The 25,602-nt window shown below is 41.5% G+C and overlaps 1 protein-coding gene across 3 annotated transcripts in view; it reads right to left on the bottom strand.

Annotated features, from left to right (window-relative positions):
• The window catches only part of USP13 (ubiquitin specific peptidase 13), a 104,199-nt gene that overhangs the window by 2,310 nt on the left and 76,287 nt on the right, over window positions 1-25,602 (bottom strand). For 2 of the 3 annotated variants that reach the window (XM_087965384.1, XM_087965385.1), the window contains 10 exons: window positions 22,798-22,923; window positions 18,823-18,976; window positions 17,819-17,993; window positions 16,334-16,422; window positions 12,260-12,382; window positions 9,859-9,885; window positions 7,530-7,673; window positions 4,501-4,667; window positions 2,817-2,979; window positions 180-264 (listed from right to left, as the gene is read on the bottom strand). In XM_087965384.1, the coding sequence (XP_087821510.1) occupies window positions 180-264; window positions 2,817-2,979; window positions 4,501-4,667; window positions 7,530-7,673; window positions 9,859-9,885; window positions 12,260-12,382; window positions 16,334-16,422; window positions 17,819-17,993; window positions 18,823-18,976; window positions 22,798-22,923 (1,253 nt within the window). The remainder of the gene's footprint in view (window positions 1-179; window positions 265-2,816; window positions 2,980-4,500; window positions 4,668-7,529; window positions 7,674-9,858; window positions 9,886-12,259; window positions 12,383-16,333; window positions 16,423-17,818; window positions 17,994-18,822; window positions 18,977-22,797; window positions 22,924-25,602) is intronic. The other variant, XM_087965383.1, reaches the window with a different exon arrangement.

Raw genomic sequence — 25,602 nt, 5'->3', positions numbered from 1 at the left:
AGGGAATTGATAAATCCTTCCATCCTTGAAACATCTTCAAGGGAAAAAAACCCAAGTCCAGTGGCCTTTTGAAAAGGCCCTTTTGGGTTTCCATAGTAGCGTCGATCTCAAAGTGTTTGTCTAACTTTTGGGCACTACGTATCAACTGTAACACAACCAGTAATGTCACACTAAATTACCTTCCTTCCTTTTTAAGATGGCAAACATAATGGCCGCTCATGGTGGATGTTCCCATGTGACTGATGAAGCCAAAGAGTTCATATCCTGCCCAAGAAAATATCAAGGGTGTGATGAGCAAAGTCATGATGAAGACGATCCAAAAATCTTGCCCACATTCCTCTAGCAACAATTCTTTAACCAACTCACTCTTGATTTCTTAAAAAGTTACATTCAGGAATAAAATGGATGTGTTTTTGAAAATTGCAAACCTAAGTGCCTATAGATCAGGGGTGTCAAATCTAGGCCTGGGGGCCAATCCGGCCCATGGGGTACTTAGATCTGGTCCATGGAGATGCCTTGGAAACAGTAAAGGACCATCCCACAATGCCTTTGTCAGCGAAAACTGAGCTCGGGAGGGCTTCGGGCAGCCCTCCCGAGCTCTGTTTTCACTGGTAGAGGTATGCAGGAGGCCATCACAGCCAAAAATGGAGCTTGGGAGCCCGTTTTCACTGGCAGAGCAGTCTGGCCACCATAGGCGCCCCAACACGAATGATGTTGAGCTGGCCACACCCAGCCTGGCCACACCCACCCCAGCTGCCTGAAGTCAAACACAACCCTGATGTGGCCCTCAATGAAATCGAGTTTGACACCCCTGCTATAGATCATTAAGTATTGCACGCTGTAGCTCTCCAACATTTATAAACCTGCAAATATATTCTGTGCGTGGTTGTCATGAATCACCTCTTACTTTAATGCTATTTCCTATAAAAGATGACATAGCATAGCAACCCTCAGCAATATTCAGCCTTCCCTGGACAGCACGCAATATATCTCAGGATATTGTTTTGTATTTTGGATGTTCATTATCTCCCTTAAAAGTTCCCTAGTTAGGCACATCAAGTATTACTTGGTATTCTCAGGCTACTTGGATTGTGCTACTTGCGTTCATTGATGCTCAACAAATTTTAACTGCTGTCTAAAAGTTCCATCCTGTGGTTTATTTCTCCTGCAAGAGTTATGATGGTTAAAAAAACAAAGGATAAAAAAAACTAAAGGTTTAAAAAATAAAGGTTAAAAAAGCAGGGAATGTTGGCAAACAAATAGAAGCATGAGAACAAGGTCTTAAAGACCCCATACCAAAACTCAAACATGCATCCTTCAGTACATACTTTTATCATCAGCTATTTCATATTGTTTCAGACCAATGGCCCATATCAATTTATTGTAATCATTTTTATTTTTTTTTGCTGGCTGGGGAGTATTCAGAAAAAGCTGAGATTGTTTGGTGATGCCAAAGACTGAACTACGGTCGTCTAAAGCAGGGGTCCCCAACCGCCGTCCGCGGACCGTACCGGCCGCGAACAAGCCTTACCGGGCCGCTGGTTGCTGGGCGCCGCCATCTTTTTGGTAAAAAGCACTTCCGTGAGCTTTTCCGGGTAGAAAGCTCACCGGAAGCGCTTGGTCAAAAAGATGGCGGCGCCAGCGCTTCCGGTGAGCTTTTCCGGTAGAAAGCTCACCGAAGCGCTTTTTCATCAAAAAGATGGCGGCGCTAGCGCTGTGAGCTTTTCCGGTAGAAAGCCATTTCTACCCGAAAAGCTCACCGAAGCGCGCCGCTTTTGACGAAAGCGCCCGTGACGCCACCGGAAGTGCTTTTTCGTCATAAAAAGATGGCGGCGCCCAGTTGACGCCGCACTGGCCGCGGCGCCCAGCTGATGCCGGAACCGGGCCGCGGCGTCAAAGGTTGGGGATCCCTGGTCTAAAGGATTGTTTAACACAGCAACAACCAAGTTAGACATCAAGCAAATATTTAACCTAAATTAGAAATCAGCCCTGGTCTTTAGTTATCATGATACATATAATGTACATGCTTGGCCCACTGATAAGTTCACAGGAATGGAACATTGTAAATCATCAGTATTAAAATATGTGAAAAGTCTAAAAGCGTATTGTCATAACCTAAAAGAAGATTCCTGCGAGTCCCTTGGACTGCAAGGCGATCAAACCGGTCAGCCCTAGAGGAGATCAAGCCTGACTGCTCTTTAGAAGGCCAGATCCTGAAGATGAAACTCAAATACTTTGGCCACCTAATGAGAAGGAAGGACTCACTGGAGAAGAGCCTAATGTTGGGAACGGTTGAGGGCAATAAAAGAAGGGGATGGCAGAGAATGAGGTGGCTGGATGGAGTCACTGAAGCAGTAGGCGTGAGCTTAAATAGACTCCAGAAGATGGTAGAAGACAGGAAGGCCTGTAGGAATGTTTTCCATGGGGCTTTGATGGGTTGGACACAACTTTGCAACTAACAACAACAACAACAAAACTTAAAAATAAAAAAAAATGGCATTATCTGAGTAAAAAAAAACTTGTGTAATTCTTTGCCAGGATCCTGAAACCACTATTTTTCTGCATAGTTTTTCAGCTTTTACGCAATCCCAATAGATTATATACAGAGATTCCTATTGGTCAGAACTGACCTATATAATTTATTAAATTTCTATGCTGCCCATCTGACTGATACAGCTGCTTTTTTTTACAGCTATTCCACTTCAGAATAATAGGGATGGAGAAACAATTCATAAGTGTAACCAACATATTTGGGAAGGGGAAAAATGAATAAGCCAGGCAGGTCAATGTATGCAACATATCAAAGGGAAACTTACTTCCCGGTCCATCTTTGATCCGGGGCCCTTCTGGATCCGATTCTGCAAGGATGTTAGCATTCATGTGGTTTTCTATATTCATGACTTCAGAAGCTACTTCAGTCTCTTCCTCTGGTTCAGGGTGACTAAAGATCCAGTCCAATGCGTGTTCCAAGTTGTTATTCTTCCAGACAGAATAGCATAGAATAATAAAATAGGCAAGAGCTGTCAATATCTTGTCCTTGCTGTGGTAGCATTTTCTCTTAATGAGCTCCTGTTGTTTTCCAAGAATAGACCCAAATATAGATGCAGAATAGTCCTGGGGTTATGACCAGTGATTTAGTTCAAAGTTATGACAGACCCTTCCCCCCCCCCCCGCGCAAAAGGTACTTAGCTTAGCAACTGGCCCATATTTACACCTAGGTGCAGCGTCCTATGGTCACATGATCATGATTTATGGTATTTATTAAGAGAAACCAGTGTTTACTTTCGGTGTTCAGGAGAGAGAAAAACCAAAAGTAAATGCCCATTTCAGACTATGGATTCAATTAATGACCATGTTATCTGCTTAACAATTGGCACAAAAAACATCACAAAATCAGGTCAGTTATATGATGACCCACATAATGTCTGGCATGACTTATGTCCATAATGTTAGGCTTAGTTATGCTCTTTATTTCAGGATTACCTGTAATACCATTTTATGGAGGGATTACAATTTGCATAACTGAGGTAAACATGGTAGCAGAAGAGACCCTGGTTAGTAAAACTGTACTAGCTTCTTCTTCAAATGCACATATTATATTGTAAATAGCATCTACTTTTATTGCATTCCCGTGCCTGATATATCACAGAAGAGTAACTGTGCACCTAAGAAAATACTGTACTTCGATGATTTGCAATAAAGCAATGAAATTTTTCTAACTTTTTTTTAAAGTTAGCATAAGCTGCTTTACCGTTTAGGCTCTCTGTTCCACTAACATCTAGTCAATATATACTGTGAGGATTTCAGTGATGTTTTTGATAATTTCAAGCACTGTAAAACAATTAAGAAAAACAGGACTAAAGAGCACCACTAGACTACAGATGCTGTTGAACTGACAACTCCCAGTATGCCCTAGGGCTGTTTATATCTGGAGGGCTTTTTCTAAAAGTGCAATAAATACTTGTCTGTTCTACTTAATAACTTGCATTCTCAGGAAAAGTGTAGGAAAAAGGGGAAAAAACAAAGAAAAGGCATGGACTTCTGACTCCCTTTGGTGCAGTAGAATAAGATAATAACATCAAACCTCAACTCTTTGACTTTTATATAATAGCATAAACTAGCCATTACTATAACAACAAACCTATCTAATCGGTAAAACCCAGAATCAAAGTTTCATATTTTTTTCCACCTCAAGCACAAAGTTCAGAAGCAGTTCCCAAGTAGAAACAAAAGTAATTATGTTTTTTTTTTTAACCAAAACATCTCTGCCAACTCTATCAACATTTGCAGCCATTCGTCCATTGTGGGAATAAGTGTCCTTCCGTTTTTTTCGCATAAAGTAATCTTATTGCACACTTGCTGCTGCTTGCAAGAGTCAGAAGACTTGCATAACTGTGGATGTGACATTAATTTATTGTCACAATCCTATAGGGTCATAGGGGAGGAAGCATCTCCCTTTTGGCTACTGATAAATCTCAAATAATTTTCAGGAAAACTCACAGTTGCTCGTAGTGCCTGAAGAGCTACATTCCTCTGAAATCCCATAGAGGAAATGATGGATACCATCTCTTCTGGAGGTTGATTATCCAACCCAGGAACTGCTGATCCTCCTGTTTGGGGAAAAGCTGTTCCCCCATAGCCAGGGATGGATAAAGGCTCTGCAAAATCTGGAATAAAATGGAAAGTATTCATTCATTCATTCAAGTCAATGGAGGTTTTCAGTCATCCAGGTCATGGTTGTCCCAAAGATGCTTTTTCAAGAGGCAACTGGACTTTCTTTGTTTTTCCTTGAAGACGTTTTGCTTCTTATCCAAGAAGCTTCTTCAGTTTTGAACTGAGAAAACTGAAGAAGCTTATTAGAAACTGATGATGCTTCTTAGATGAGAAGCAAAACGTCTTCAAGGAAAAACAAAGCAAGTCCAGTTGCCTCTTGAAAAAACACCTTTAGGATATTCATTTATTCATTCATACACACATAAATACATACATACATACATACATTATATACATACATACATACATACATACATACATACATACATACATACATCATTCATTCATTCATATATTTGCCCTTCCATTCATTATACCTGTAGATTGCAAAATCAACTGGGCCCACATGTATTCAAACATTCAAGGCAAATAATTGATTAGCATTTTTATCATTTTCCTCTTACAATGTCATTCACCTGAAACACTGACATGTCATCATTGGGAAAATGGTACAGTGTGTAAATTAGGTAAAGAGACCCTTGCATAATTGCACAAAGAAAAAGGCAGAAATAGATCTAATGTGGTGACAGCCTTTTACCTCATTGTTGATTTACATCTTTGTAGGATACCAAGCACAGAAGAATTTGTAAACTGGGAGAGAGAGCAGTTTCTATCTCAATTGGGGGCCATTTCTGAAATAAAAATAATCTGAGCCTATGGGTTGGCAACATATTTCACAGAATTATGTAGTAAAATTTGCCCAAAGAGCTGCTGATTCAGTTCTACAGAGGAGTTATTCAGTCTGTCATCTGCACCTCTATAACTGTCTGGTTTGGCTCTGCAACCAAACAAGACAGGCACAGACTTCAGAGGATAATTAGGACTGCAGAAGAAAAATTGCTACCAACCTGCCTTCCATTGAGGACCTGTAAAGGATGAGTCAAAAAGAGGGCTGTGAAAATATCTATAGACCCCTCACATCCTGGACAGAAATTGTTTCAACTTCTATCTTCAAAACTATGCTGTAGAGCACTGCAGACCAGAACAACTAGACACAAGAACAGTTTTTTCCAGAATGCCATCACTCTGCTAAACAAATAATTCCCACAAAATTGTCAAATTATTTACTAAGTCTGCATTACTATTATTCTTCTCATCCTTCCTAGTACCTATCTCTTCCCACTTATTACTATAACCATGTTGCTTGTATCTTTACAATTTATATAGTTTTGTTTCCTAGTATGATTTGATTGTGTGTTAGTAACCTATGACTATGACTAAATGTTGTATCTTATGATTCTTGAGGAATGTATTTTATTTTTTCTTTATGTATACTGAGAGTATTTACACCAAAAACAAATTCCTTGTGTGTCTAATCACACTTGGCCAATAAAGAATTCTATTCTATTCTATTCTATTCTATTCTATTCTATTCTATTCTATTCTATTCTATTCTATTCTACTCTATTCTCTATTCTCTATTCTATTCTATGTAAAGGTAAAGGTTCCCTTGCACATACGTGCTAGTCATTTCTGATTCTAGGGGGCAGTGTTCATCTCCGTTACAAAGCCGAAGAGCCAGTGCTGTCCAAAGACATATCCATGGTCATGAGGCCGGCATGACTAAATCGAAGATGCACAGAACACTGTTACGTTCCAATCAAAATGGTCACTATTTTTCTACTTGCATTTTCAGATGCTTTCGAACTGCTAGATTGGCAGAAGCTGGGACAAGTAACGGGAGCTCACTCCATTACACGGCGCTAGGGATTCAAACTGCCGAACTGTCGACCTTCCTGATCGACAAGCTCAGCGTCTTAGCCACTGAGCCACCACATCCCCTATTCTAAGTAGGAAGTCTATTTTTTTACACTGTGTCTGTGGGATTTCCCATTCATGGTGCTACATTTTTCAGGAAAGTTCTTGGGCCTAATCTATTGGATGGTTTTTCTAAAGGACAAAACAGGAGTCCTTTCCACTTGGCAAACTGGCCCGGGGGGGAGGGGCAAGGGGATGGTTTTGTGAAAGCAGCAGCAGGGGTACATGCAGCTCAATTACACAATGGTGGGTACGCACGCCCATTGATCGCACAAATGGAGCTTCCCGTATCAGCACGTTCACACACCACTCACACTAACAAGAGCTGTGCGCACTCACACCTGGTTCTGAACAGGCCGCAGGTCAGTACCAGGCCACGAGTCAAGGTTGAGGACTCCTGTTGCAAAGGAATCGAAATGTGTTTCTAAGATATACACCTTTGCCCAAGAAGCACAAATATACATATATATTTATTCATGGTTGCATAAAATAAAGCAAAAATCCAAATACCAGCCCTGGTTGTCCCAAAGATACTTTCTCCCAAAAGCAAGAAGACTTTGTTGGTTGTTTTTTTTCCTTTGAAAACATTTCACTTCTCATCCAAGAAGCTTCAATTTCAAACCTTTATTGTCAAGAGTACAACATGTGTACAATGAGATTGGCTGAGCCTCCCTTTGTGAACCCCCACCCTCAACAACACAATACAACTCACAGTGAAGACAGAAAATCCCTAGCCCGGTGAATCCTACTAACAAACACACCCTAATGCAGTGAGTGAGGACGCTTTCTATTGTGGACCGGTGAAAGGAGGTCATCAGTTGTTGTCCCACTTCGTTTTTTCACAAGTCCCTGAGGAAGTGGAGTCTCTGTTGGGCCTTTCTTCAGTTCGGAGGTTTTTAAAGAAATAACAACCACAACAAAATCCAGTTGCCTTTTGGAGAAAGCACCTTTGGGACAGCCATGACCTGGATGATTGAGACGCTCCATAGACCCCAGACCTGGTTCTTCCATGTGCGCAATGATCCAGTTGAAAGCCACCTCAGCACCCATGTTGCCAGTGTAGTACACGGCTTTTCGGCATGCTTCCAATGGAAACCCCATCTCTGCCAGCTGCATCACGGAGGATTCATCAAAATCTGGGGCTGAGAGAGAAAAGACATTCCAGGTGAAAACTGAACTCACTTTATATACAAATGTTGTAGCTTCTGCTGGAAGCTGTTTTAAAAAAAAAAAATTATAACCGCTGGAGGCATCATCTGATGGAGGTGCAAATTTGAACAGAGAAATTCCTCAGAGAGCTCTCCGTTCCTTTTCATTTCTTGCACAAGGAACGGCATGCCAGGTTCAGAAGTTCAGTTTTTTTGCAATGATCAGTATGAGGAACCGAACGTCAAAAGGAAGAGCTGTGCAAATTCTTGCCACAGTCTTCGAGCTGTTTGAAGAACAGCAAAGTCAGCATTGAGAGAAAAGCGCTGACACAAAATCACGCCTAAAAAGCAAAAGTGACAGAGGTTATTAGGCTGTGCAAACATCTAAGGCTGAAGCCTTGGCTGTTCTCCATGCAAAACAGCTCTCAAAGCTAAGCTACCCCGAGCTTGCCTTTTTTTTTTGTTTTGTTAATTCTGCATTTTAAAGGTCACAGATATCGATGGAGCACTGAAAGAATCCGTCGGGGTGAGCATAAATGATCAGGTGAAGCAACACCCTCCATCTTCAGCTGGTTTAAGTAACAATTGGATCTTAAATACAATTAATCATCTCTGCAATTATGCACAAAGACAAAATTATGCTGCAGTATCAGAGAATCTCGATCTCTGTTCTATTCACACCTTTAAAGTTTCTAGGTCTCATTAATGTAAAGCTAGATAGGAATGTGTGAACCAAAATGGATATTATTCCTCCTCTCTGTCTCTCTCTGTCTGTGTGTGTGTGTGTGTGTGTGTGTGTCTAGCTCTCTCTCTGTCTTTGTCTCTCTCTCTCTCTCTCTCTCTCTCTCTAACACTGTGTGACTATTGGTCCAGAAGATCTTGCTTTCTATTGATCTGCAAGCCTCTCTTGATAATATTCTTTTGGTAAACTGTGAAGAAAAAAGTTTTTTAAATGGTGGATTTTCTGAAAAGCAAAGAAAAATGACCACTGTGGATCTTATCATCAATTTTTGCCCAATTCCTGTGTTGTGAAATCAGGAAATGTTCCAGTTGAATAAGGTTGCTCAGTGTCCCAGGCTAGATTTTAATACAGGTAGTCCTTGCTTTATGATCATATTTGAGCCCAGAATGTTTACCACGAGTTGACCAAAAAATGATGAAAATTGTAGTCACATGACTGTGGGACGTTGCAAACGGCTATAAAGGCAAGCCGACTGCCAAGCACAAAATGCAATCACATGACTCTGTGTATGTGTGTGTGTGTACATGTGCAATGGCCATTGTAACTTCAAAACTCAGTCATAAATAGCTTTTGAAAAGTCGGTCATAACTTCACTAGGCAAAGATGAACTTGTGATTTATAGTTCTGAAGATTAGACAGGACAATAGAAAGAATATTATGATGTAACCTTAGCAAGGTTCAAATATATTTGTACTTATAGCTGCTTTGAAGAATATCATAAGCCACTTCTTTATATCTTTTTTCTCTCTTTTCTATTTTCTTCCATATTTTTTCTTTTCTTGCACTTATTATTTATATCCCGCCTTTATTATTTTTAGAAATAATTCAAGGTGATGACCATACCTAATACTTCTTCCTTCTCCTATTTTCCAACAACAACCCTGTGACGTGGGTTGGACTGTTTTGAGAATGGCTGGTCCAAATTTACTCAGCCAGCTTTCATGTCTAAAGCAGAATTCATAGTTCCCTAATTTCTAGCTGGTGTCTTAACTACTTAGACCCAAATTTATTTCTTCCTTTGTCTTTCTTGTCCTGCTTTACATTAGTTTTACATTAGTTTGTGTTAGGGGGAACAAAATAATGAAAGAGGCTGTTGCCATTATATTTAAGTTTCGAAGGAGCATTTGATTAGCAATGGCAAACAAAATACTGATCCCTTGGATTAATCAGCAAATCTCTTGGGTTGCAAAAATTAATAAAATAATATTGAAATCAGTTATGAGAACATGGAATATTCCAAGATAGGGAACAGCTCTCTCCAGAGTTTTAAGATTTCTTCAAATATGTCAACACAGACCCAGGACAGGTGGAACGTTATGCAGGAGAAGAACACAGTTATAGCTCTCATGCAATTTGTAAAGATTCTGCGAGTCACAGCAAGTAAGCTCAGCCATTTCAAACAAAAATAAAACCAACATAAAGAAATGGGATACATACATTCCATGAAATGGTTCATCATGCCATCTGAAAGTCAAGAAAGTTAAGTTAAGGGAGAGCAAATTATTTTGGAATGGCAGAAAAATGGAAATTGGCTGGTTCTGCATTTGGTGTAAATACTAGATCATCACCCTATAGCTTAAAAGAGTGGTGCGGTGGCCTAGAGGTGGAGCTCTCGCCTCACAATCAAAAAGCTATGAGTTTGATCCTAGGTAGAGGCAAATATTTCTTTCTCTTTGGGCACAATGAAAATGTATCTGCTGAAGAAAAACTCTGCACTGGTGACAGGAAGGGCATCCGGCCACTAAACACTCAGGGGTGGGATTCAAATTTTTTAACAACCGGTTCTGCGGGTGTAGCTTAGGTGGTGGGCATGGCTTGGTGGTTGTATGACTTGGTGGACATGGCTTGGTAGTCATGTTATTGGCTGGGTGTGGCCAACTCAATATCACACACATCGAGGCACGCATCTCCTCGCCTGACCTCTCAAGACTGTGGGGATGCTACAACAGTCGTAAGTGTGAAAAATGGTCATAAGTCACTTTTTTTAGTGCCATTGTAACTTTGAATGGTCACTCCACATAAGCAAAGTACCAGCAAAGGAGGGGGGAAAAAACTCCAGAGAAGTTCCTGAGACAGGAAGTCTAGTCCTGCCAAGAATGTAATAAGGGTTAATGGAGAGGCAGTTTCTGTAAGCAATACCAGAATGTTTCCTTTCTGCCTTCCTTACAGGATTAGGCCAGTAATTTCTTCTAACAACCAGTTCTCTGATCTGCTTAGAGTGTTAACAACCGGTTCTAGCAAATAGGTGCGAACCTGTAGAATCCCACCCCTGGTTCCATTCAGTTGCCCACCAAGGGATTATGGGGTCATTAAAAGAAAATAATCACCCTATAACTTTAAAAAAATGTTCTTTGTGATCCTATTCCAGTGTGGTGTCCCCAGGCCTGCCATCAGCAAAGTCCTTACCTATTCCATTTTGGAAGTGGCAAGAATTCCAACTTAAACCAGCTCTAGAAAAAATTATACTAGGGAGCCCAAATGAACTACTTTGATCTTTAGATAGAACGGATTTTTTGTTGAGACCAAATTTTTCTGTCCACACCACTTCTGCAGAAACTTTCCTTCTGAGGATTTAAAAGTAATCCCTACGCCCCTTTAATGTATATGCTTGAATTCCAGTCCTGAACGTTGTGTGTTGTGGACAATCCATGAATAGTACATACCTTCCTTACTTAGAGTGGTTGAGCTGCTACCTTACATCATGCCCTCCTACTAGAGTTTCCATGAATCTACCCACTTCACTCCATTCTAGACAAGGGACTATAGTATATCAGCAAATATCTGCTGATACAGTTCTACAGAGGAATGATTGAGTCTGTCATTTATACCTCAGTTACTGTCTGGTTTGGTCCAACCAAACAAGACAAAGACTTCAACAGAACTGCAGAAACAAATAATTGCAACCAGCCTGCCTTCCATTGAGGACCTGTATACAGCACAAGCCAGAAAGAGAGCTGAGAAAATATCTACAGACCCCTAACATCCAGGGCATAAACTGTTTCAATTCCTCCCCCACCCCAGGACACCGCAATAGGGTATTACATGCCAAAACAACTAAGCAGTTTTTCTCCCATGCCATCATTCTGCTAAACAACTAATTCCCACAATACTGTCTCAGGCCTAAAGATATTTACCCATGTAATAGGCTGTATTACTATTATCCTTCTCATCTTTTTTCATCTTCTCACCTTTTCTGCTATCTTCTCCTATTGATATCTTATTATTTATCACTTCTTGTTTGTATCTTATGATTAATGATTGTAACTATGATTTATAATCTATGACCTTCTGGACTAGAAGACCTCCAAGGTCCCTTTCAGCTCTATTCTGATTGACCTATCACTTTGTTGTTTGTATGTACACTGAAAGCTTTATGCACCAGAGAGATATTCCTTCACAGTTGGCCAACAAAGAATTCCATTCGTTATTCTTGTGATTTTACACATTAATTGACCACGAGGATGCAGGACAATTATATTGTTATTCTTTGAATAGATTTCCTCAACTTTGCTCATGATCTCCCTTTCTCTGGACCTCCAGTCTACTCCAGTTCCACCACAGCATTGACCTAAAACAGACACAGAACATGCCAAATCCACTGAAGCAAGCATGACCAATAGATCTGTTTACATCAAAGAACCAGATCTTGGTTCCATCATTGCCTGCTTTTCTTGCCAACAAGACTCCCAGTGATCATGTTGTAGCTTGGCATCCATGAAGATGGTCCATGCGAACAGGAAAGGAGGCGAAATGGTAAGGGAACAAAAAAAGAAGATCAACTAACAGTTGTGGTGGAGAATGGTGTGGAGGTAGGAATCCTCATGGTAGTAGGCAGTACCTTTGGGGTCATCAGGAATGATCACAGGTGGAGAGATGTCTGGAAGTTCCTCCTCTCCTGGTTGAAAGCCCGTTGCTCGGAGATGAGTGATGTCTAGAAGATCTGGCATGTCTACAGAAACATCTGCAAGCAAAAGGACAAATGGGAAATTAATTGAATTATTTGGAAATAATCCTAACTGTGAAACTATAGATAGTTTTTAAGAAAGCAGGAAGAATAAGAGCCCTGGTAGCACCGTGGTTAGAATGTAATATTGTAGGCAAACTCTGCCCACAACCTGGAGTTCGATCCTGATGGGGTTCAAGGTTGACTTCCATCCTTCCAAGGTTGGTAAAATGAGAATCCAGATTGTTGGGGGAAATATGTTGACATTGTAAACCATCCAGAGAATGCTGTAAAGCAGTGGTCACCAACCAGTGGGCCCGGGACCACTGGTGGTCCGTGAGGAAATGTTGGTGGTCCACAGAGAAATGTCCCCCCCAAGCACTTCCCCCAAAGCAATTAATCCAGGCTGCGTGAGAACACAAGGCTGCGCCGCCCACATGGCCTGCCCACCTGCTTGCCCCCCACCCTCCGGCCAAGTGCAAACCTTACCTTGAGTAGAGCCATCTGCGGGGGAGGGAAATCCGCCCCGGGGTGGCTTGCTGACGTTGGTGGGAAAGTCGGTTCCATATTCCAGAGCTGCAGTAGTCACAGGACTGGCCCTTTGGTCATCCCGGAGCAGCTCCTCCAGTCCATGGCAGGCTGGTGCACCCGGGTGGAGGAGCAGCTGCTCCGGGATGACCAAAGGGCCAGTCCTGTGACTACTGCAGCTCTGGAATATGGGACCGACTTTCCCACCAATGTCAGCAAGCCACCGTCAGCCGACATCCATATCAGTGGTCCGCGGGGTTTAAAGTTATGACTTTGGTGGTCCCTGAGGTCCAAAAGGTTGGCAACCCCAGGACTGGAGGACCTATGGGGTCCTTTAAACTCTGTTATTCTGTTATTCTTTCTATGATCATGTGTACCCATCCCATCAAAATAAAGTCCAGAGTGGTATAGGATCTCCTGCCATGGGCAGGGCATTGGACTAAAAGACCTCCAAGGCTCCTTCCAACGCATTATTTTATGTTCTAAGTTTCACAAAGTTCCTTGTATGAATCAGAATACTTTGAAATGGGGCAGCCAGAATCTATTTCTGTAGCAAACAGTCATTTGATTTTTTGGGGGGGATGGAAAAATTAACAATTCAATTATTTTTAAAATGCCTTGGACTTGTAATATTCCCAGGTCACCACCAAACTGAGTAAAAAAACAAACAAAAAGAAACATTTTCTATTATTAACAGAAAAAAGAAATAAGAGGAAGTTCCTTGGCTGTCCCAAAGGTGTTTTTTTTTCCCAAAAGGCAACTGGATTTTCTTGATTTTTCTTTGAAAACGTTCTCATCCAAGAATGGATGAAAAGTGAAATGCTTTCAAAGAAAAAAACCAAGAAAGTTCAGTTACCTTTTAGAAAAAGCGCCTTTGCGACAACCATGACCTGAATGACTGAAACTCTCCACTGAACAGGTTTCTTGGGTATTTATCTGGAGGATAAAATAAACTTTCCCCTTAAGCAGCCTAATGTCTGTGGAGATTTTATTTTATTTTATTTTTATTTATTTATTTATTTATTTATTTATTTATTTATTTATTTATTTATTTGTTTGTTTGTTTATTTGATTTGCCAATTGTTTACAAGATAATAAGTATAAGTGTATACATAGTTGTGAATACATGAAATGGGTACATATAAGAAAAATAAAAGAAGAATAAGAGAAACAATAGGACAGGGATGGTAGGCACGTTGGTGCGCTTATGCACGCCCCTACAGACCTCTTAGGAAAGGGTGAGGTCAATAGTAGACAGTCTAAGGTTAAAGTTTTTGGGGTTTGGGGAAGAAACTACAGAGTCAGGTAGAGTATTCCAGACATTGACCACTCTATTGCTGAAGTCGTATTTCCTGCAATCAAGTTTGGTGCGGTTTACTTTGAGTGTGTATCTATTGTGTGCTCTTGTGTTGTTATGGTTGAAGCTGAAGTATTCACTGACAGGTAGGACATTGCAATGTATGATTTTATATACCATGCTTAAGTCAGACCGAAGACGGCGTAATTCAAGGTTTTCTAGTTCTAGAATTTCAAGTCTGGTGGCATAAGGTATTCTAAACGAGTAGAAGAGTGGAGAACTCTTCTTGTGAAATATTTCTGGATTTGTCAGTCATCCAGGTCATGGTTCTCCCAGAGGTGCTTTTTCAGGAGGCAACTGGGCTTCCTTGGTTTTCCTTTGAAGACGTTTCGCTTCTCATCCAAGAAGCTTCTTCTGCTCTGACAGGATAGTGGGGAATGGAAGGATTTATACTCCTTGCAGATGGCTGGTCATCTGCCTCCTTTTAGAGGGAGCAGGAATGGATTTCCAGAGGGGAAAAAATGCAGACTACAGAAACCAGGAGCACTTAACTCAGGTGACCTTGAGGACACAGATCAACCTCCAGGTGCTTCAATGACCTTCTAAACAGGGCTGTCAAACTTGCGGCCCACGGGCCAGATATGTCATGCACTGGACATGCCCACTCCCGATTTAGCGAAGTGGGGGGGGGAGTCGTGATATGTCACGTGACGATTAAGTGATGACACGAGTTTCATACTTCTGCTCTAAAAGGATGCAAATGACCAGCTTTCTGCAAGGAATATAAATCCTTCCATTTCCCCACTATCCTGTCAGAGCTGAAGAAGCTTCTTGGAGGAGAAGCGAAACGTCTTCAAAAGAAAAAAAACCAAGGAAGTCCAGTTGTCTCCTGAAAAAGTACCTTTGGGACAGCCCTGGAGTAGATAGAATAGAATAGAATAGAATAACAGAGTTGGAAGGGACCTTGGAAGTCTTCTAGTCCAGGGATCTCCAACCTTGGTAACTTGAAGCCTGATGGAGGAGTTGAAGTCCACCAGGGTTCAAGTTGCCAAGGTTGGAGACCCCTATTCTAGTCCAACCCCCTGCCAAGGTAGGAAACCCTATACCACTTCAGAGAAATGGTTATCCAACATCTTTTTAAAAACTTCTAGTGTTGGAGCATCTACAACTTCTGGAGGCAAGTTGTTCCACTGATTAATTGTTCTAACTGTCTCCTTAGTTCTAAGTTGCTTCTCTCCTTGATTAGTTTCCACCCATTGCTTCTTGTCCTACCCTCAGGTGCTTTGGAGAATAGCTCGACTCCCTCTTCTTTGTGGCAGCCCCTGAGATATTGGAACACTGTATTCATGCCTCCCCTAGTCCCTTTTTTCTTTCTTTTTTAAAATAAATTTTATTAGTCTTTTATGACTTTTAAAAACAAAAAGATAATCATTATATTAAGTTCTGTGACATCAATCTCATACAATTCTCTTTCGTGCATATTTACAAATATATATAATTTGTGCAAATATATACATTTAATCTATAAATTGCTTATCTTAAATTCCTTCATTTTCCATCTGTCTTAATTCAATTCAATTATACCATTTCCCCCAGATTTTGTAATATTCAGACTCATCTTTCTCTTGTAACATTAAGGTCAGTTTGTCCATTTCAGCACGTTATAATTTTTTGAATGATCAATTCATCTAGGGGAATACAGTTGTGCTTCCAGCATTGAGTGTAAGCTATTCTGGCAGCTGTTAAAATATGTAATACAATATATTTTATGTTCTTTCCCATATTTCTTTTTAAATATCCCTAACAAGAATAATTCTGGTTCCAATTCTATTTGATCCTTAAGAATTTCTTGCAGCCAATATTTAATTTTAAGCTAGTATTTCTGGGCCTCAGGATAAGACCACCACATATGATAGAAAGTACCCTCTTTCTTTCTACATTTCCAACATGCCTGGTCCTTCTTTTCATTAGACTAGACATACCCAGTTCCAGCAACCGTTCTTCCTATGTTTTAGCCTCCAATCCCCTAATCATCTTTGTTGCTCTTCTCTGCACTCTTTCTAGAGTCTCAACATCTTTTGTGATAAACCTCACAAATGAACACAAGGCAATTCAATATGGAAGACATGAGTCAAAATACATACCAAGCTTCTTAGGGATCCAGTCAAGGCCAAAAGTAAACTTCTTTATCTGAACCACCAGGTATTCAGGAAAGGAAGCAAAGCGAGATGTTCTGGAAGTGTAAAGCATTTCCACATGACATTAAAAGAACCAAAACTCAAGATCAGAAGCTTCATCATTTAAACAGAACAGCTGAACTGCTCTTTTTGGATCATACACAAGAGCCCGCCCATTCCTCTATTCTTTTCTACGGCAGCCAACCAGATAGGTCTGGAAAGCAAAGAAATACAGTAGTTCTCATTTAGCAAGTGCCTCATTTAGCAACCCCTTTAAACTCTATGACCAATCTTCCCATTTACAATCATTGCAGGTCTGTAAAGTAAAGGAAAGCTGAAGTCAGGTAATAAGCGCAGCTAGGATTTCACTTAGAATTTATTAATTGAATTGCCGCTCCAAACTGTCATCACCAGAGCAAGATCCCGCTCCCACTGCTTATCTGCCATCCGGTAAGAGTAAGACCCTAACCCTTATCTTATTTTTTTAACCAGGTGGCTAAGTCAAAGTAACAAAGTGTCAGGGTACAATCAGATTTAATAAATATATATTTTATAGCGTATGTTTTGTACAATCTGAAATCATCTCCAGAACAAGCAAAATAGGAGATTTCCTTCATCTCAAGGAAAGACCCAAAGCTCAAGTGACTGAAGAGATAGCAGAAGATGTGTAATGCCACTACATTTTACACTATACAGAGAACAAATGAAGAACCTAAGGGTCCTGACAGACTTTTGAAAGTAAATGGAGCTATTTATGGATTTGCTATCTCAGAAGACACAAAGAGTAGGAAAAAAAGAGAAAAAGAAGAGGAATCAGCCTAAAATTCCTACATAGCCACAAGCGAGCTAAGTCCCTTGGATTCCACTGACCGTTACCTAACTCCAAGAAAATGCTAACCCAGAGGTCTCCAAACTTGGCAACTTTAAGATTTGAGGACTTCAACTCCCAGAATTCTCCAGCAAACATAGCTGGATGGAGAATTCTGGGAGTTGAAGTCCACAAGTCTTAAAGTTGCCAAGTTTGGAGAGTCCTGGTTTAACATTTCCTGGAAATTCGCAAAATGGAAGAACCCAATTCTTTGACCAGGTTAGGAGTGGGATGTGAAGGCTTAACTTAACCAGGATTACGGACACCGCCTCGACCCTGATCCCAGAACCCTCCATCTTCCAGGTCTATGCACCCCCCTACCCCAAATAAAAGGCACCCACTGGGGGGGGGCAGAAGGAAAGCCTCCCCCCCCAGCCTTGCTTGCAGAGACAGAGGTAGGGCTTTTAACCAAGCGGGTCGGCTGAGTGGTTGTGTGAGGAATTCTGGGAGTTGAGGTCCACAAGTCTTAAAGTTGCCAAGTTTGGAGACCTCTGTGCTAACCAAACAATATTCCCGCACATAGACATGATTAGCAATAAATCCGTTGAATTGGACCTGATCTTTTGTGCCTGACACATACTCACTTAATGCCAGCAGACTTGGCTTGAAGGGCACTGCTCCAGAAGTCTTCTACATTTTCTGGTTCCATAAAGGCTTGGAGACAAGCACTGAAAGGGATCCTTGCCCGGACCATCTCTGGTGGGGGCCTCCTTGTTGTTTCCGCTTCTCTTCTCTTCAGTTCATAAGCAATCAATTCATCTAATTGGAAGAACAAGTGATACTGAATAAACACCATCCATCTGTGGGAAGTCGTGGATGGGCTCATTTGATGGCAAATGAACGTGAGAAATGGCTCCCCTGACAACATTTTGCATCTAAGAGTGGATCGCATACAGGGATGGGATTCCACTGGTATAACAACCAGTCCGGTGAGCTGCACGCGCACGCTCCGCATTTAGAAAAGCTCCAATTCCTACCTTGTAATGCAGTTCCTGTGAATCAAACAGCTAAGTTGCGGCAAATTGCTCTGCCGCCCCAATCAGCTGCGTTCTAAAACCAAGGAGAACTGAACAAACTGAACAAGGAGAGATTCAACCTGGAAATAAGGAAAAACTTTCTGACATTGTGAACAATCAACCAATGGAACAGAAGTTGCCTTCGGAAGTTGTGGGAGCGTTATCACTTGAGACTTTCAAGAAGAGATTGGACTGCCATCTGTCAGAAATGGTGCTGGGTCTCCCGCTTGGGCGGGGGGTTGGACTAGATGACCTACAAGGTCCCTTCCAACTCTGATTATCTGTTATCTGAAAACCAGGAAATGAAGGACAGGAAAGAGCAGAGGCAGGCAGGCGGCCCACATGCAAGTCGCAGCGAACCGGTTTGGAGCCAGCTGATCATCGAAACGAGGGGTTCACTCGATCTGGTCCCAACCGGTAGAATCCCTCCCCTGATCGTGCGAAATGCAAATGTCTGACTTTGTTGCTGAATCCATAGCGGATTGTTCATAATGCAAGTCATTCATGAGACTGAACTGGGACGCATCCCTGAATTATATCTGAATGATAGACAATTCGTACATGCACTTTACCTTTGTTTATCGCAGCTTCCATTGCAACAGGCAATTGCATGAGATATTCCACCCTCTCTGTGTACCGTACTTTTCTGGTTTGGCAGCACTGCGTCCGCTCTTCAACCAAGAAACGGAAGACATCGCTGGGGTTTTCCGAGCCAATTCGGTTTCTCTGAAAAGCAAAAAAAAAAAAAAAAAAAGGTGACACCTAAGCAAGCATTTTGATTGGGAGTTGCTCAGAGCTGGTTGTGAAATGGATATGTTTAAGGCAGGTGTGTCAAACTCAATTTCATTGAATGTCGCATTAGGGTTGTGTTTGACCTCAGGGGGCCAGGGTGGGCGTAGCCACCTGAATAATGCTCCTGGTTCCTGTAGTCTGCGATTTTCCTTTGGAAATCCATTCGTATCCCCTCACCATTCAAAGGGTGTTCATCCCAAATTATATAGCTAAAAGGATGCCCTCTAAAAAGGATGCAAATGGCCAGCTGTCTGCAAGGAGTATTAAATCCTTCCATTCTCCAGTATTCTGTCAGAGCTGAAGAAGCTTCTTGGGTGAGAAGCGAAACGTCTTCAAAAGACTTGCCTCCTGAAAAAGCACCTTTGAGACAACCATGACCTGGATGACTGAGAATCTCTACAGACTTTTAGTTTATTTGTGGTTTCTGAGATATCCTTGATGTATGGCAGTGTAATTCTTTTTAGGGTCTGATGTTTTAAATGTTTTAAATAAACAAATCTTGACAACACAATTGATTGTGGACTATCCCATATCATACAGGAAGACAATTGTCGATTATCCCAGGACATATAAGTAGCTTTTTACCACTAGAGTTTTCAAGAAAACAATACGCCAGCTTGGAAAGAGCTTGAAAAACCCAAACAATTCCCATGCCACCATCTCAAGCCTTAGTAAATCAGAATTAAGGCACGTAATAAAAGTCCCACCATTTCTACAACCCGGAACTCTCAAAACCCTAGCTGAGGATATTGAATTCATTATTTGGGATATCTCAAGGGACGTCAAGCTGTGGAAAGCTGTAATTGCCTTGTCAAATTGCACTTTCGTGGTTCTAGAAATAGATACATCTCTACCTCTGGAGATACTTAAGATTAAGGATTTGTGCGTATGATGAAACACATTGCACAGTGCAGCAGGGAAGTAAACTGTAGCTTTGTATTCTCCACTGGGGGAACAAGAGCTTCAAAGACATCAGTCAGCATTTTAACAAGTCAGCATTTTAACAGTACAGAAGTTCCTTCTCTGTTAAATGTATACTGCTCAATTTTTCAAAAAAAAAAATCATTGTGTTGCGATTAGCTGGCAGCAGGTGCGGACGGTTGAGGAGAGCGAGGACTCAGATGAGGGGCCAGGATCATTAGGGAGTGGACTGCTGCCTTCAGAGATTGTGGGGGCTGGGAGCAGCGATGAGGAGGTTCCCGAGGAGCCTGTGCCAAGTGCGCATGCACGTAGGATTGCTCGTAGGAAAGAGCAGCTGCAACAGCACGGGCAACTCAGAAGTAAGGCTGCAAGGTAATGGCCCCTCCTTCAAGAAGATAAAAGCCAGCTGTGAAATGAACATTCTTTGCAGGAAGCAAAGATGTTTTGAAACTCAGCCTCGTGGACATTACAGTATCTTAATTTGGTATTTGAAGACTCTTGTGTTGTGAAATATTTCTTATCTGTGATTTTTGGCAGTCTTGCAGTTTTGGCAAAGTTTGTGTTTATCAAAGTGAATTAGTTTGCAGCAGCCTTTTAACCGGGGATTCGTAAGACTCATTAAAAGGTTTCTGTTCCTTTTGGTTATTGTTTTTCTTACTGAAAAAAGGGTTTGGGTCAGAACAGTATGCAAGCCAATGAAGGTTTCATAACTTGAAGGCTCATTGATTTCAGCAGAGAACTCCGAGTGAAATCAATAAGGGTTGGAAATGCTTAATATGATCTGGAATATATTCTACATTTGTGGATCATTTATCAACAAAAGGCATCCTACGAGTGACCTCTTTATGGTTGCCTGAGTTTTGTAATAAACCTAATCATATACCAGTATGAAATAAGGTTATTTGAGAACTTCAACTGCAAACCTCCCCATGGGATTGAATGTGATATCACAATCACAAGCAGACCACAATCACAAGCAGATCACAATTTGAAATAGAGGCCGTCCTCAACTTACAACAGTCCATTTAGTGACCGTTCCAAGTTACAACAGCACTGAAACTTAGGACTGTTTTTCACTCGTACGACTGTTGCAGCCTTCCCATGGTCACATGATCAAAATTTGGGTGCTTGGCAACTAGTTCATATTTATGACCGGGGTCCCAGGGTCACATAATTCCCTTTTGCAACCTTCTAATAAGCAAAGTCAATGGGGAAGCCAGATTCACTTAACAACTGTGGCAAGAAAAGTCGTAAAATGAGGGCAAAGCTCACTTAACAAATGTCTCATCAATATGAATTTGGGACTCAGTTATGGTCGTAAGTCAAATCCTACTAGTGTAGGATTTCTTTATATCTCAAAGTTGCCTACCCAACAGGGTGCCCTCCAGTGGTGGGATTCAAAATTTTTTACTACTGGTTCTGTGGGGCATGGCATTGCTTGGTGGGCATGGTGTGGCTTGGTTGGCGTGGCAGGAAAAGGATACTGCAAAATCCCCATTCCCTCCTCACCCTACTAACCTGCTTTCCAGCTCTGTTCTCCTGTGCAGGGGGCAACAAAAGAAGATCCAGCCAATCAGCCTGGACTCGGGAGGCAGAGAAGAGATGGGGGCGGGGCCAGTCAGAGGTAGTATTTGCCGGTTCTCCGAACTACTCAAAATTTCCGCTACTGGTTCTCCAGAACCTGCTGAATACCACCTCTGGTGCCCTTCCTTTAAAAATGAATGGCTGCAAATTGAGGACTGTGCCTGATTTCTGTATTCTGAAGCATGCTAGTCTCATGTATGTATGTATATATGTATGTATGTGTGTAGATAGGTAGATATACAGGTGGGAAGGAAGGAAGGAAGAAAGGAGGGAGGGAGGGAGGGAGGGAGGGAAGGAAGGAAGGAAGGAAGAAAAGGAAGGAAGGAAGGAAGGAAAGAAAGAAAGAAGGAAGGAAAGGAAGGAGGGAGGGAGGGTGGAAGGGAAGGAAGGAAGGAAGGAAGGAAGGAAGGAAGGAAGGAAGGAAGGAAGGAAGGAAGGAAGGAAGGAAGGAAGGAAGGAAGGAAGGAAAGAAGGAAGGAAAGAAAGAAAGAAGGAAAGAAAGAAGGAAGGAAAGAAAGAAGGAAGGAAAGAAAGAAGGAGGAGGGAGGGTGGAAGGGAAGGAAGGAAGGAAGGAAGGAAGGAAGGAAGGAAGGAAGGAAGGAAGGGGGGAAGGAAGGAAGGAAGGAAGGAAGGAAGGAAGAAAGGTGGGAAGGAAGGAAGGAAGGAAGGAAGGAAGGAAAGAAAGAAGGAAGGAAGAAGGAAGGAAAGAGGGAAGGAAGGAAGGAAGGAAGGAAGGAAGGAAGGAAGGAAGAAGGAGGGAGGGAGGGAAGGAAGGGAAGGAAGGAAGGAAGGAAGGAAGAAGGAGGGTGGGAAGGAAGGAAGGAAGGAAGGAAGGAAGGAAGGAAGGAAGGAAGGAAAGGAAGGAAAGAAGGAAGGAAGGAAAGAAAGAAGGAAGGAAAGAAGGAAGGTGGAAGGAAGGTGGAAGGAAGGAAGGAAGGAAGGAAGGAAGGAAGGAAGGAAGGAAGGAAGAAGGAAGGAAGGAAGATTTAGAGAGATTAGTCTTCCTTCTTGTAATAAAGCAAGATATCTACCAGCAACAAGTTCTTAAAACGTCTTTCAGTTGGATCCTATACAGTATGTGAGTTTGGACTTCGAGAAGAACTGAAATTCACAGATGTCCTTGACCAGAGACCTGACACTTGGTACCATATTCATCTATAAATAAAACTTCTAAATGTTTGTGCAAGATTGGTTGATATTATCTTTTTGCTAGTTTATTCGTGTGAAAAAAGACATTAACCTTTGCTCACCTCTATCAGGTTGATAAGGTGCAGGAAAAATTCTAGTGCATCTTGTTGCCGACTGGAGGAAAATTCGGGGTGCCCTTTGCTTACAAAAGCTTTGAACATGCGCGGAGAAATACCATTGTGCCGAGGCTGAAACACAAAACGAGAAGGAAAGGAAAAGGGGCTAAGTACATTTTCGAAACATGTTTCTGAACAGGGTAGCAACCATTACGAACCTTTATTTTCAGTAACTCTGACAAAAAAAATCTATTATTTTCATTTTCTCCCAAAAAAAAATGGAAGGAGAGAGGAGAGGAATTGCTTTGACTCTGCTTGATTCTGGTTTTGTTAGTGAAAAGATGCACATTAGACTTCCGTGGCAAGATAGATTCATCATTAAGTGTGAGAGTAGTTTATCCTCCTTGCAGAAAATGCCGTTCAATGTATGGAGCGCCATATACATGCGTTCATTCGTGCGTTTCTTCACGGCCTGCACACTCTTGCAATATGACAGATGGAGGGCGCAAACGCTGATTCTATCCTGCAGATTCACAGAATGCCGTTTCCATTCTTAGCGGATAACGGTAAATAGATTGTACCCAACCAACGGAAAGTATAGATAGTGAACAGTGGTGGGATTCAAAATTTTTTACTACCAGTTCTGTGCGCGTGGCTTGGTGGGCATGGCATTGCTTGGTGGGCATGGCGTTGCTTGGTGGACATGGCGTTGCTTGGTGGGTGTGGCAGGGGAAGCTTACTGCAAAATCCCCATTCCCTCCCCACCCCACTAACCTGCTTTCCAGCTCCGTTCTCCTGTGCAGGGCAACAAAAGAAGACCCAGCCAATCAGCTGGGACTCGGGGGGGCAGAGAAGAGATGGGGGCGGGGCCAGTCAGAGGTGGGATTTGCCGGTTCTCCGAACTACTCAAAATTTCCGCTACCAGTTCTCCAGAACTGGCCAGAATCTGCTGAATACCACCTCTGATAATGAAAATCAATTATTAAAAGATCAAGGTCCTTGACTTGCAAGAAGAATTTGGACCAGAATTTCCTTTGCTAACCAAGGCGGTTATTAAATCAGCCATGCCTGATTTTAGGGCCAGGGTTCTTAAACTAATCACTGCAGATATTGAGTGAATCACATGGTCATTAAGCGAATTTGATATCTGACTTTGAATCTGGCTTCCCCCATTGACTTTGTTTGTCAGAAGCCAGCTGGGAAAGCTGCAAAATATGGCCATGTGACACCCCCCCACACACACACACACACCTCAAAACACTGCAACCAATCAATCAATAGGAATAGAGCTGGAAGGGACCTTGGTAAAGCAGGAGACCTTATACAATTTCAGACAAGTGACTGTCTGGTCTCTTCTTAAGAACCTCCAGTGATGAAACACTCACAACTTCTGATGGCAAGCTGTCGTTGTAAATACATTCCAGTTGAGACTGTGCAATGCTGTGACAGTCTTAAGTACGAGAACTGGTCTCAAGTCGCTTTTTTCAGTGCTGTTGTAACTTTGAACCCGTTGCTAAATAAATGGTTTCTAAATTGCATTTGGCAAGGAAAATGGAGTAAATGAGTATAGTAAGTTAAATGTAAATGTCCCCCTCCAAAAAAAAAAAAAAAAAAACAGATCAAGTAGGTGAATTGTGCCTTTTGGTAACAAGTCTGTTAAAGGCAGGAAATGAAGAAATTTTAGGTTGTGTCATTGCGTTGTTTTGTTTCTTGGAGACTCTTGGTTTTTGCCAGAATTGGAATAATGTGTTTGTTTGTCCCATCCTATCTCACACATAACTCTCTTAGGCACCCATACACACAACTACAATGCTTAACATCCCTCAATCAAAGATGTATTGTTTAAAAATATTAAAAATATTATTTAATATAATATAACTATATCTCCGCTGTTACCTATTGGAAATTCTCCACTTTCAGCCCATTCATTTGATTTCTTTCCATCTTACACTTATGCTTTAAGGAAAGCAAAGGAGATTAAAAATGAGAAACATCCATCCTTCTATCTATCTATCTATCTATCTATCTATCTATCTATCTATCTATCTATCTATCTATCTATCTATCTATCCATCCATCCACCCATCCATCCACTTATCTACTTACCTAATCTATGCTTCTTCCTTCCTTCCTTTCTTTCTCTTTTTCTTTCTTTCTTTCTTTCTTTCTTTCTTTTCTTTCTTTCTTTCTTTCTTTCTTTCTTTCTTTCTTTCTTTCTTTCTTTCTCTTCTCTTTCTTTCTTTCTTTTTCTTTCTTTCTTTCTTTCTTTCTTTCTTTCTTTTCTTAATTATCCTTTCTCTGAATTTTCTATCCTAACTCCTTAAGGGGAACATATATTCCATTATGGTCAAGTTACCAACCTTCCAAAACCGGAACATGTTATGACAGGTTTCAGCATCCGGATGACTATCTATGCGTATTTATATACAGCAATAGAAAATTCTGGCCATGCTTTCCTTGTCAATGGTTGCAAAACAGCTTGGTTAAAAATAAGATGGGTTGGATTGTTTAACCTTTCACACAGATAATTTAGGCAGGAGGGACTCCGTGACGTCCAATGGTGGCATGATATTAGGATAACTCTTTATAAAGGGCATTAATAGGCGTGCGTGTAAGCTATATGCCATCCATCTAAATAAGAAGGCTATATTTATAGAGATGTAGTCAATGAGGAGAAGCAAACATGCTTATCCGTTATGCTTTCTGCCTGTGAAGGATATGAATCCAATTTTGGAGGTACCAGAAACACCCCAATGTGGTAAAGCAGCAGCTGCCAAAGCCTTTGACAGGGGTGTCCAACTTTGGCAAGTT

This window comes from Notechis scutatus, chromosome 4 (assembly GCF_049901735.1).
Source record: "Notechis scutatus isolate UNSWTSFEM ecotype Mainland chromosome 4, rNotScu1.2, whole genome shotgun sequence".
NCBI lineage: Eukaryota > Metazoa > Chordata > Lepidosauria > Squamata > Elapidae > Notechis > Notechis scutatus.
The sequence above is the reverse complement of the archived record's forward strand: the minus strand, read 5'-3'. Positions and strand labels throughout refer to the sequence as shown.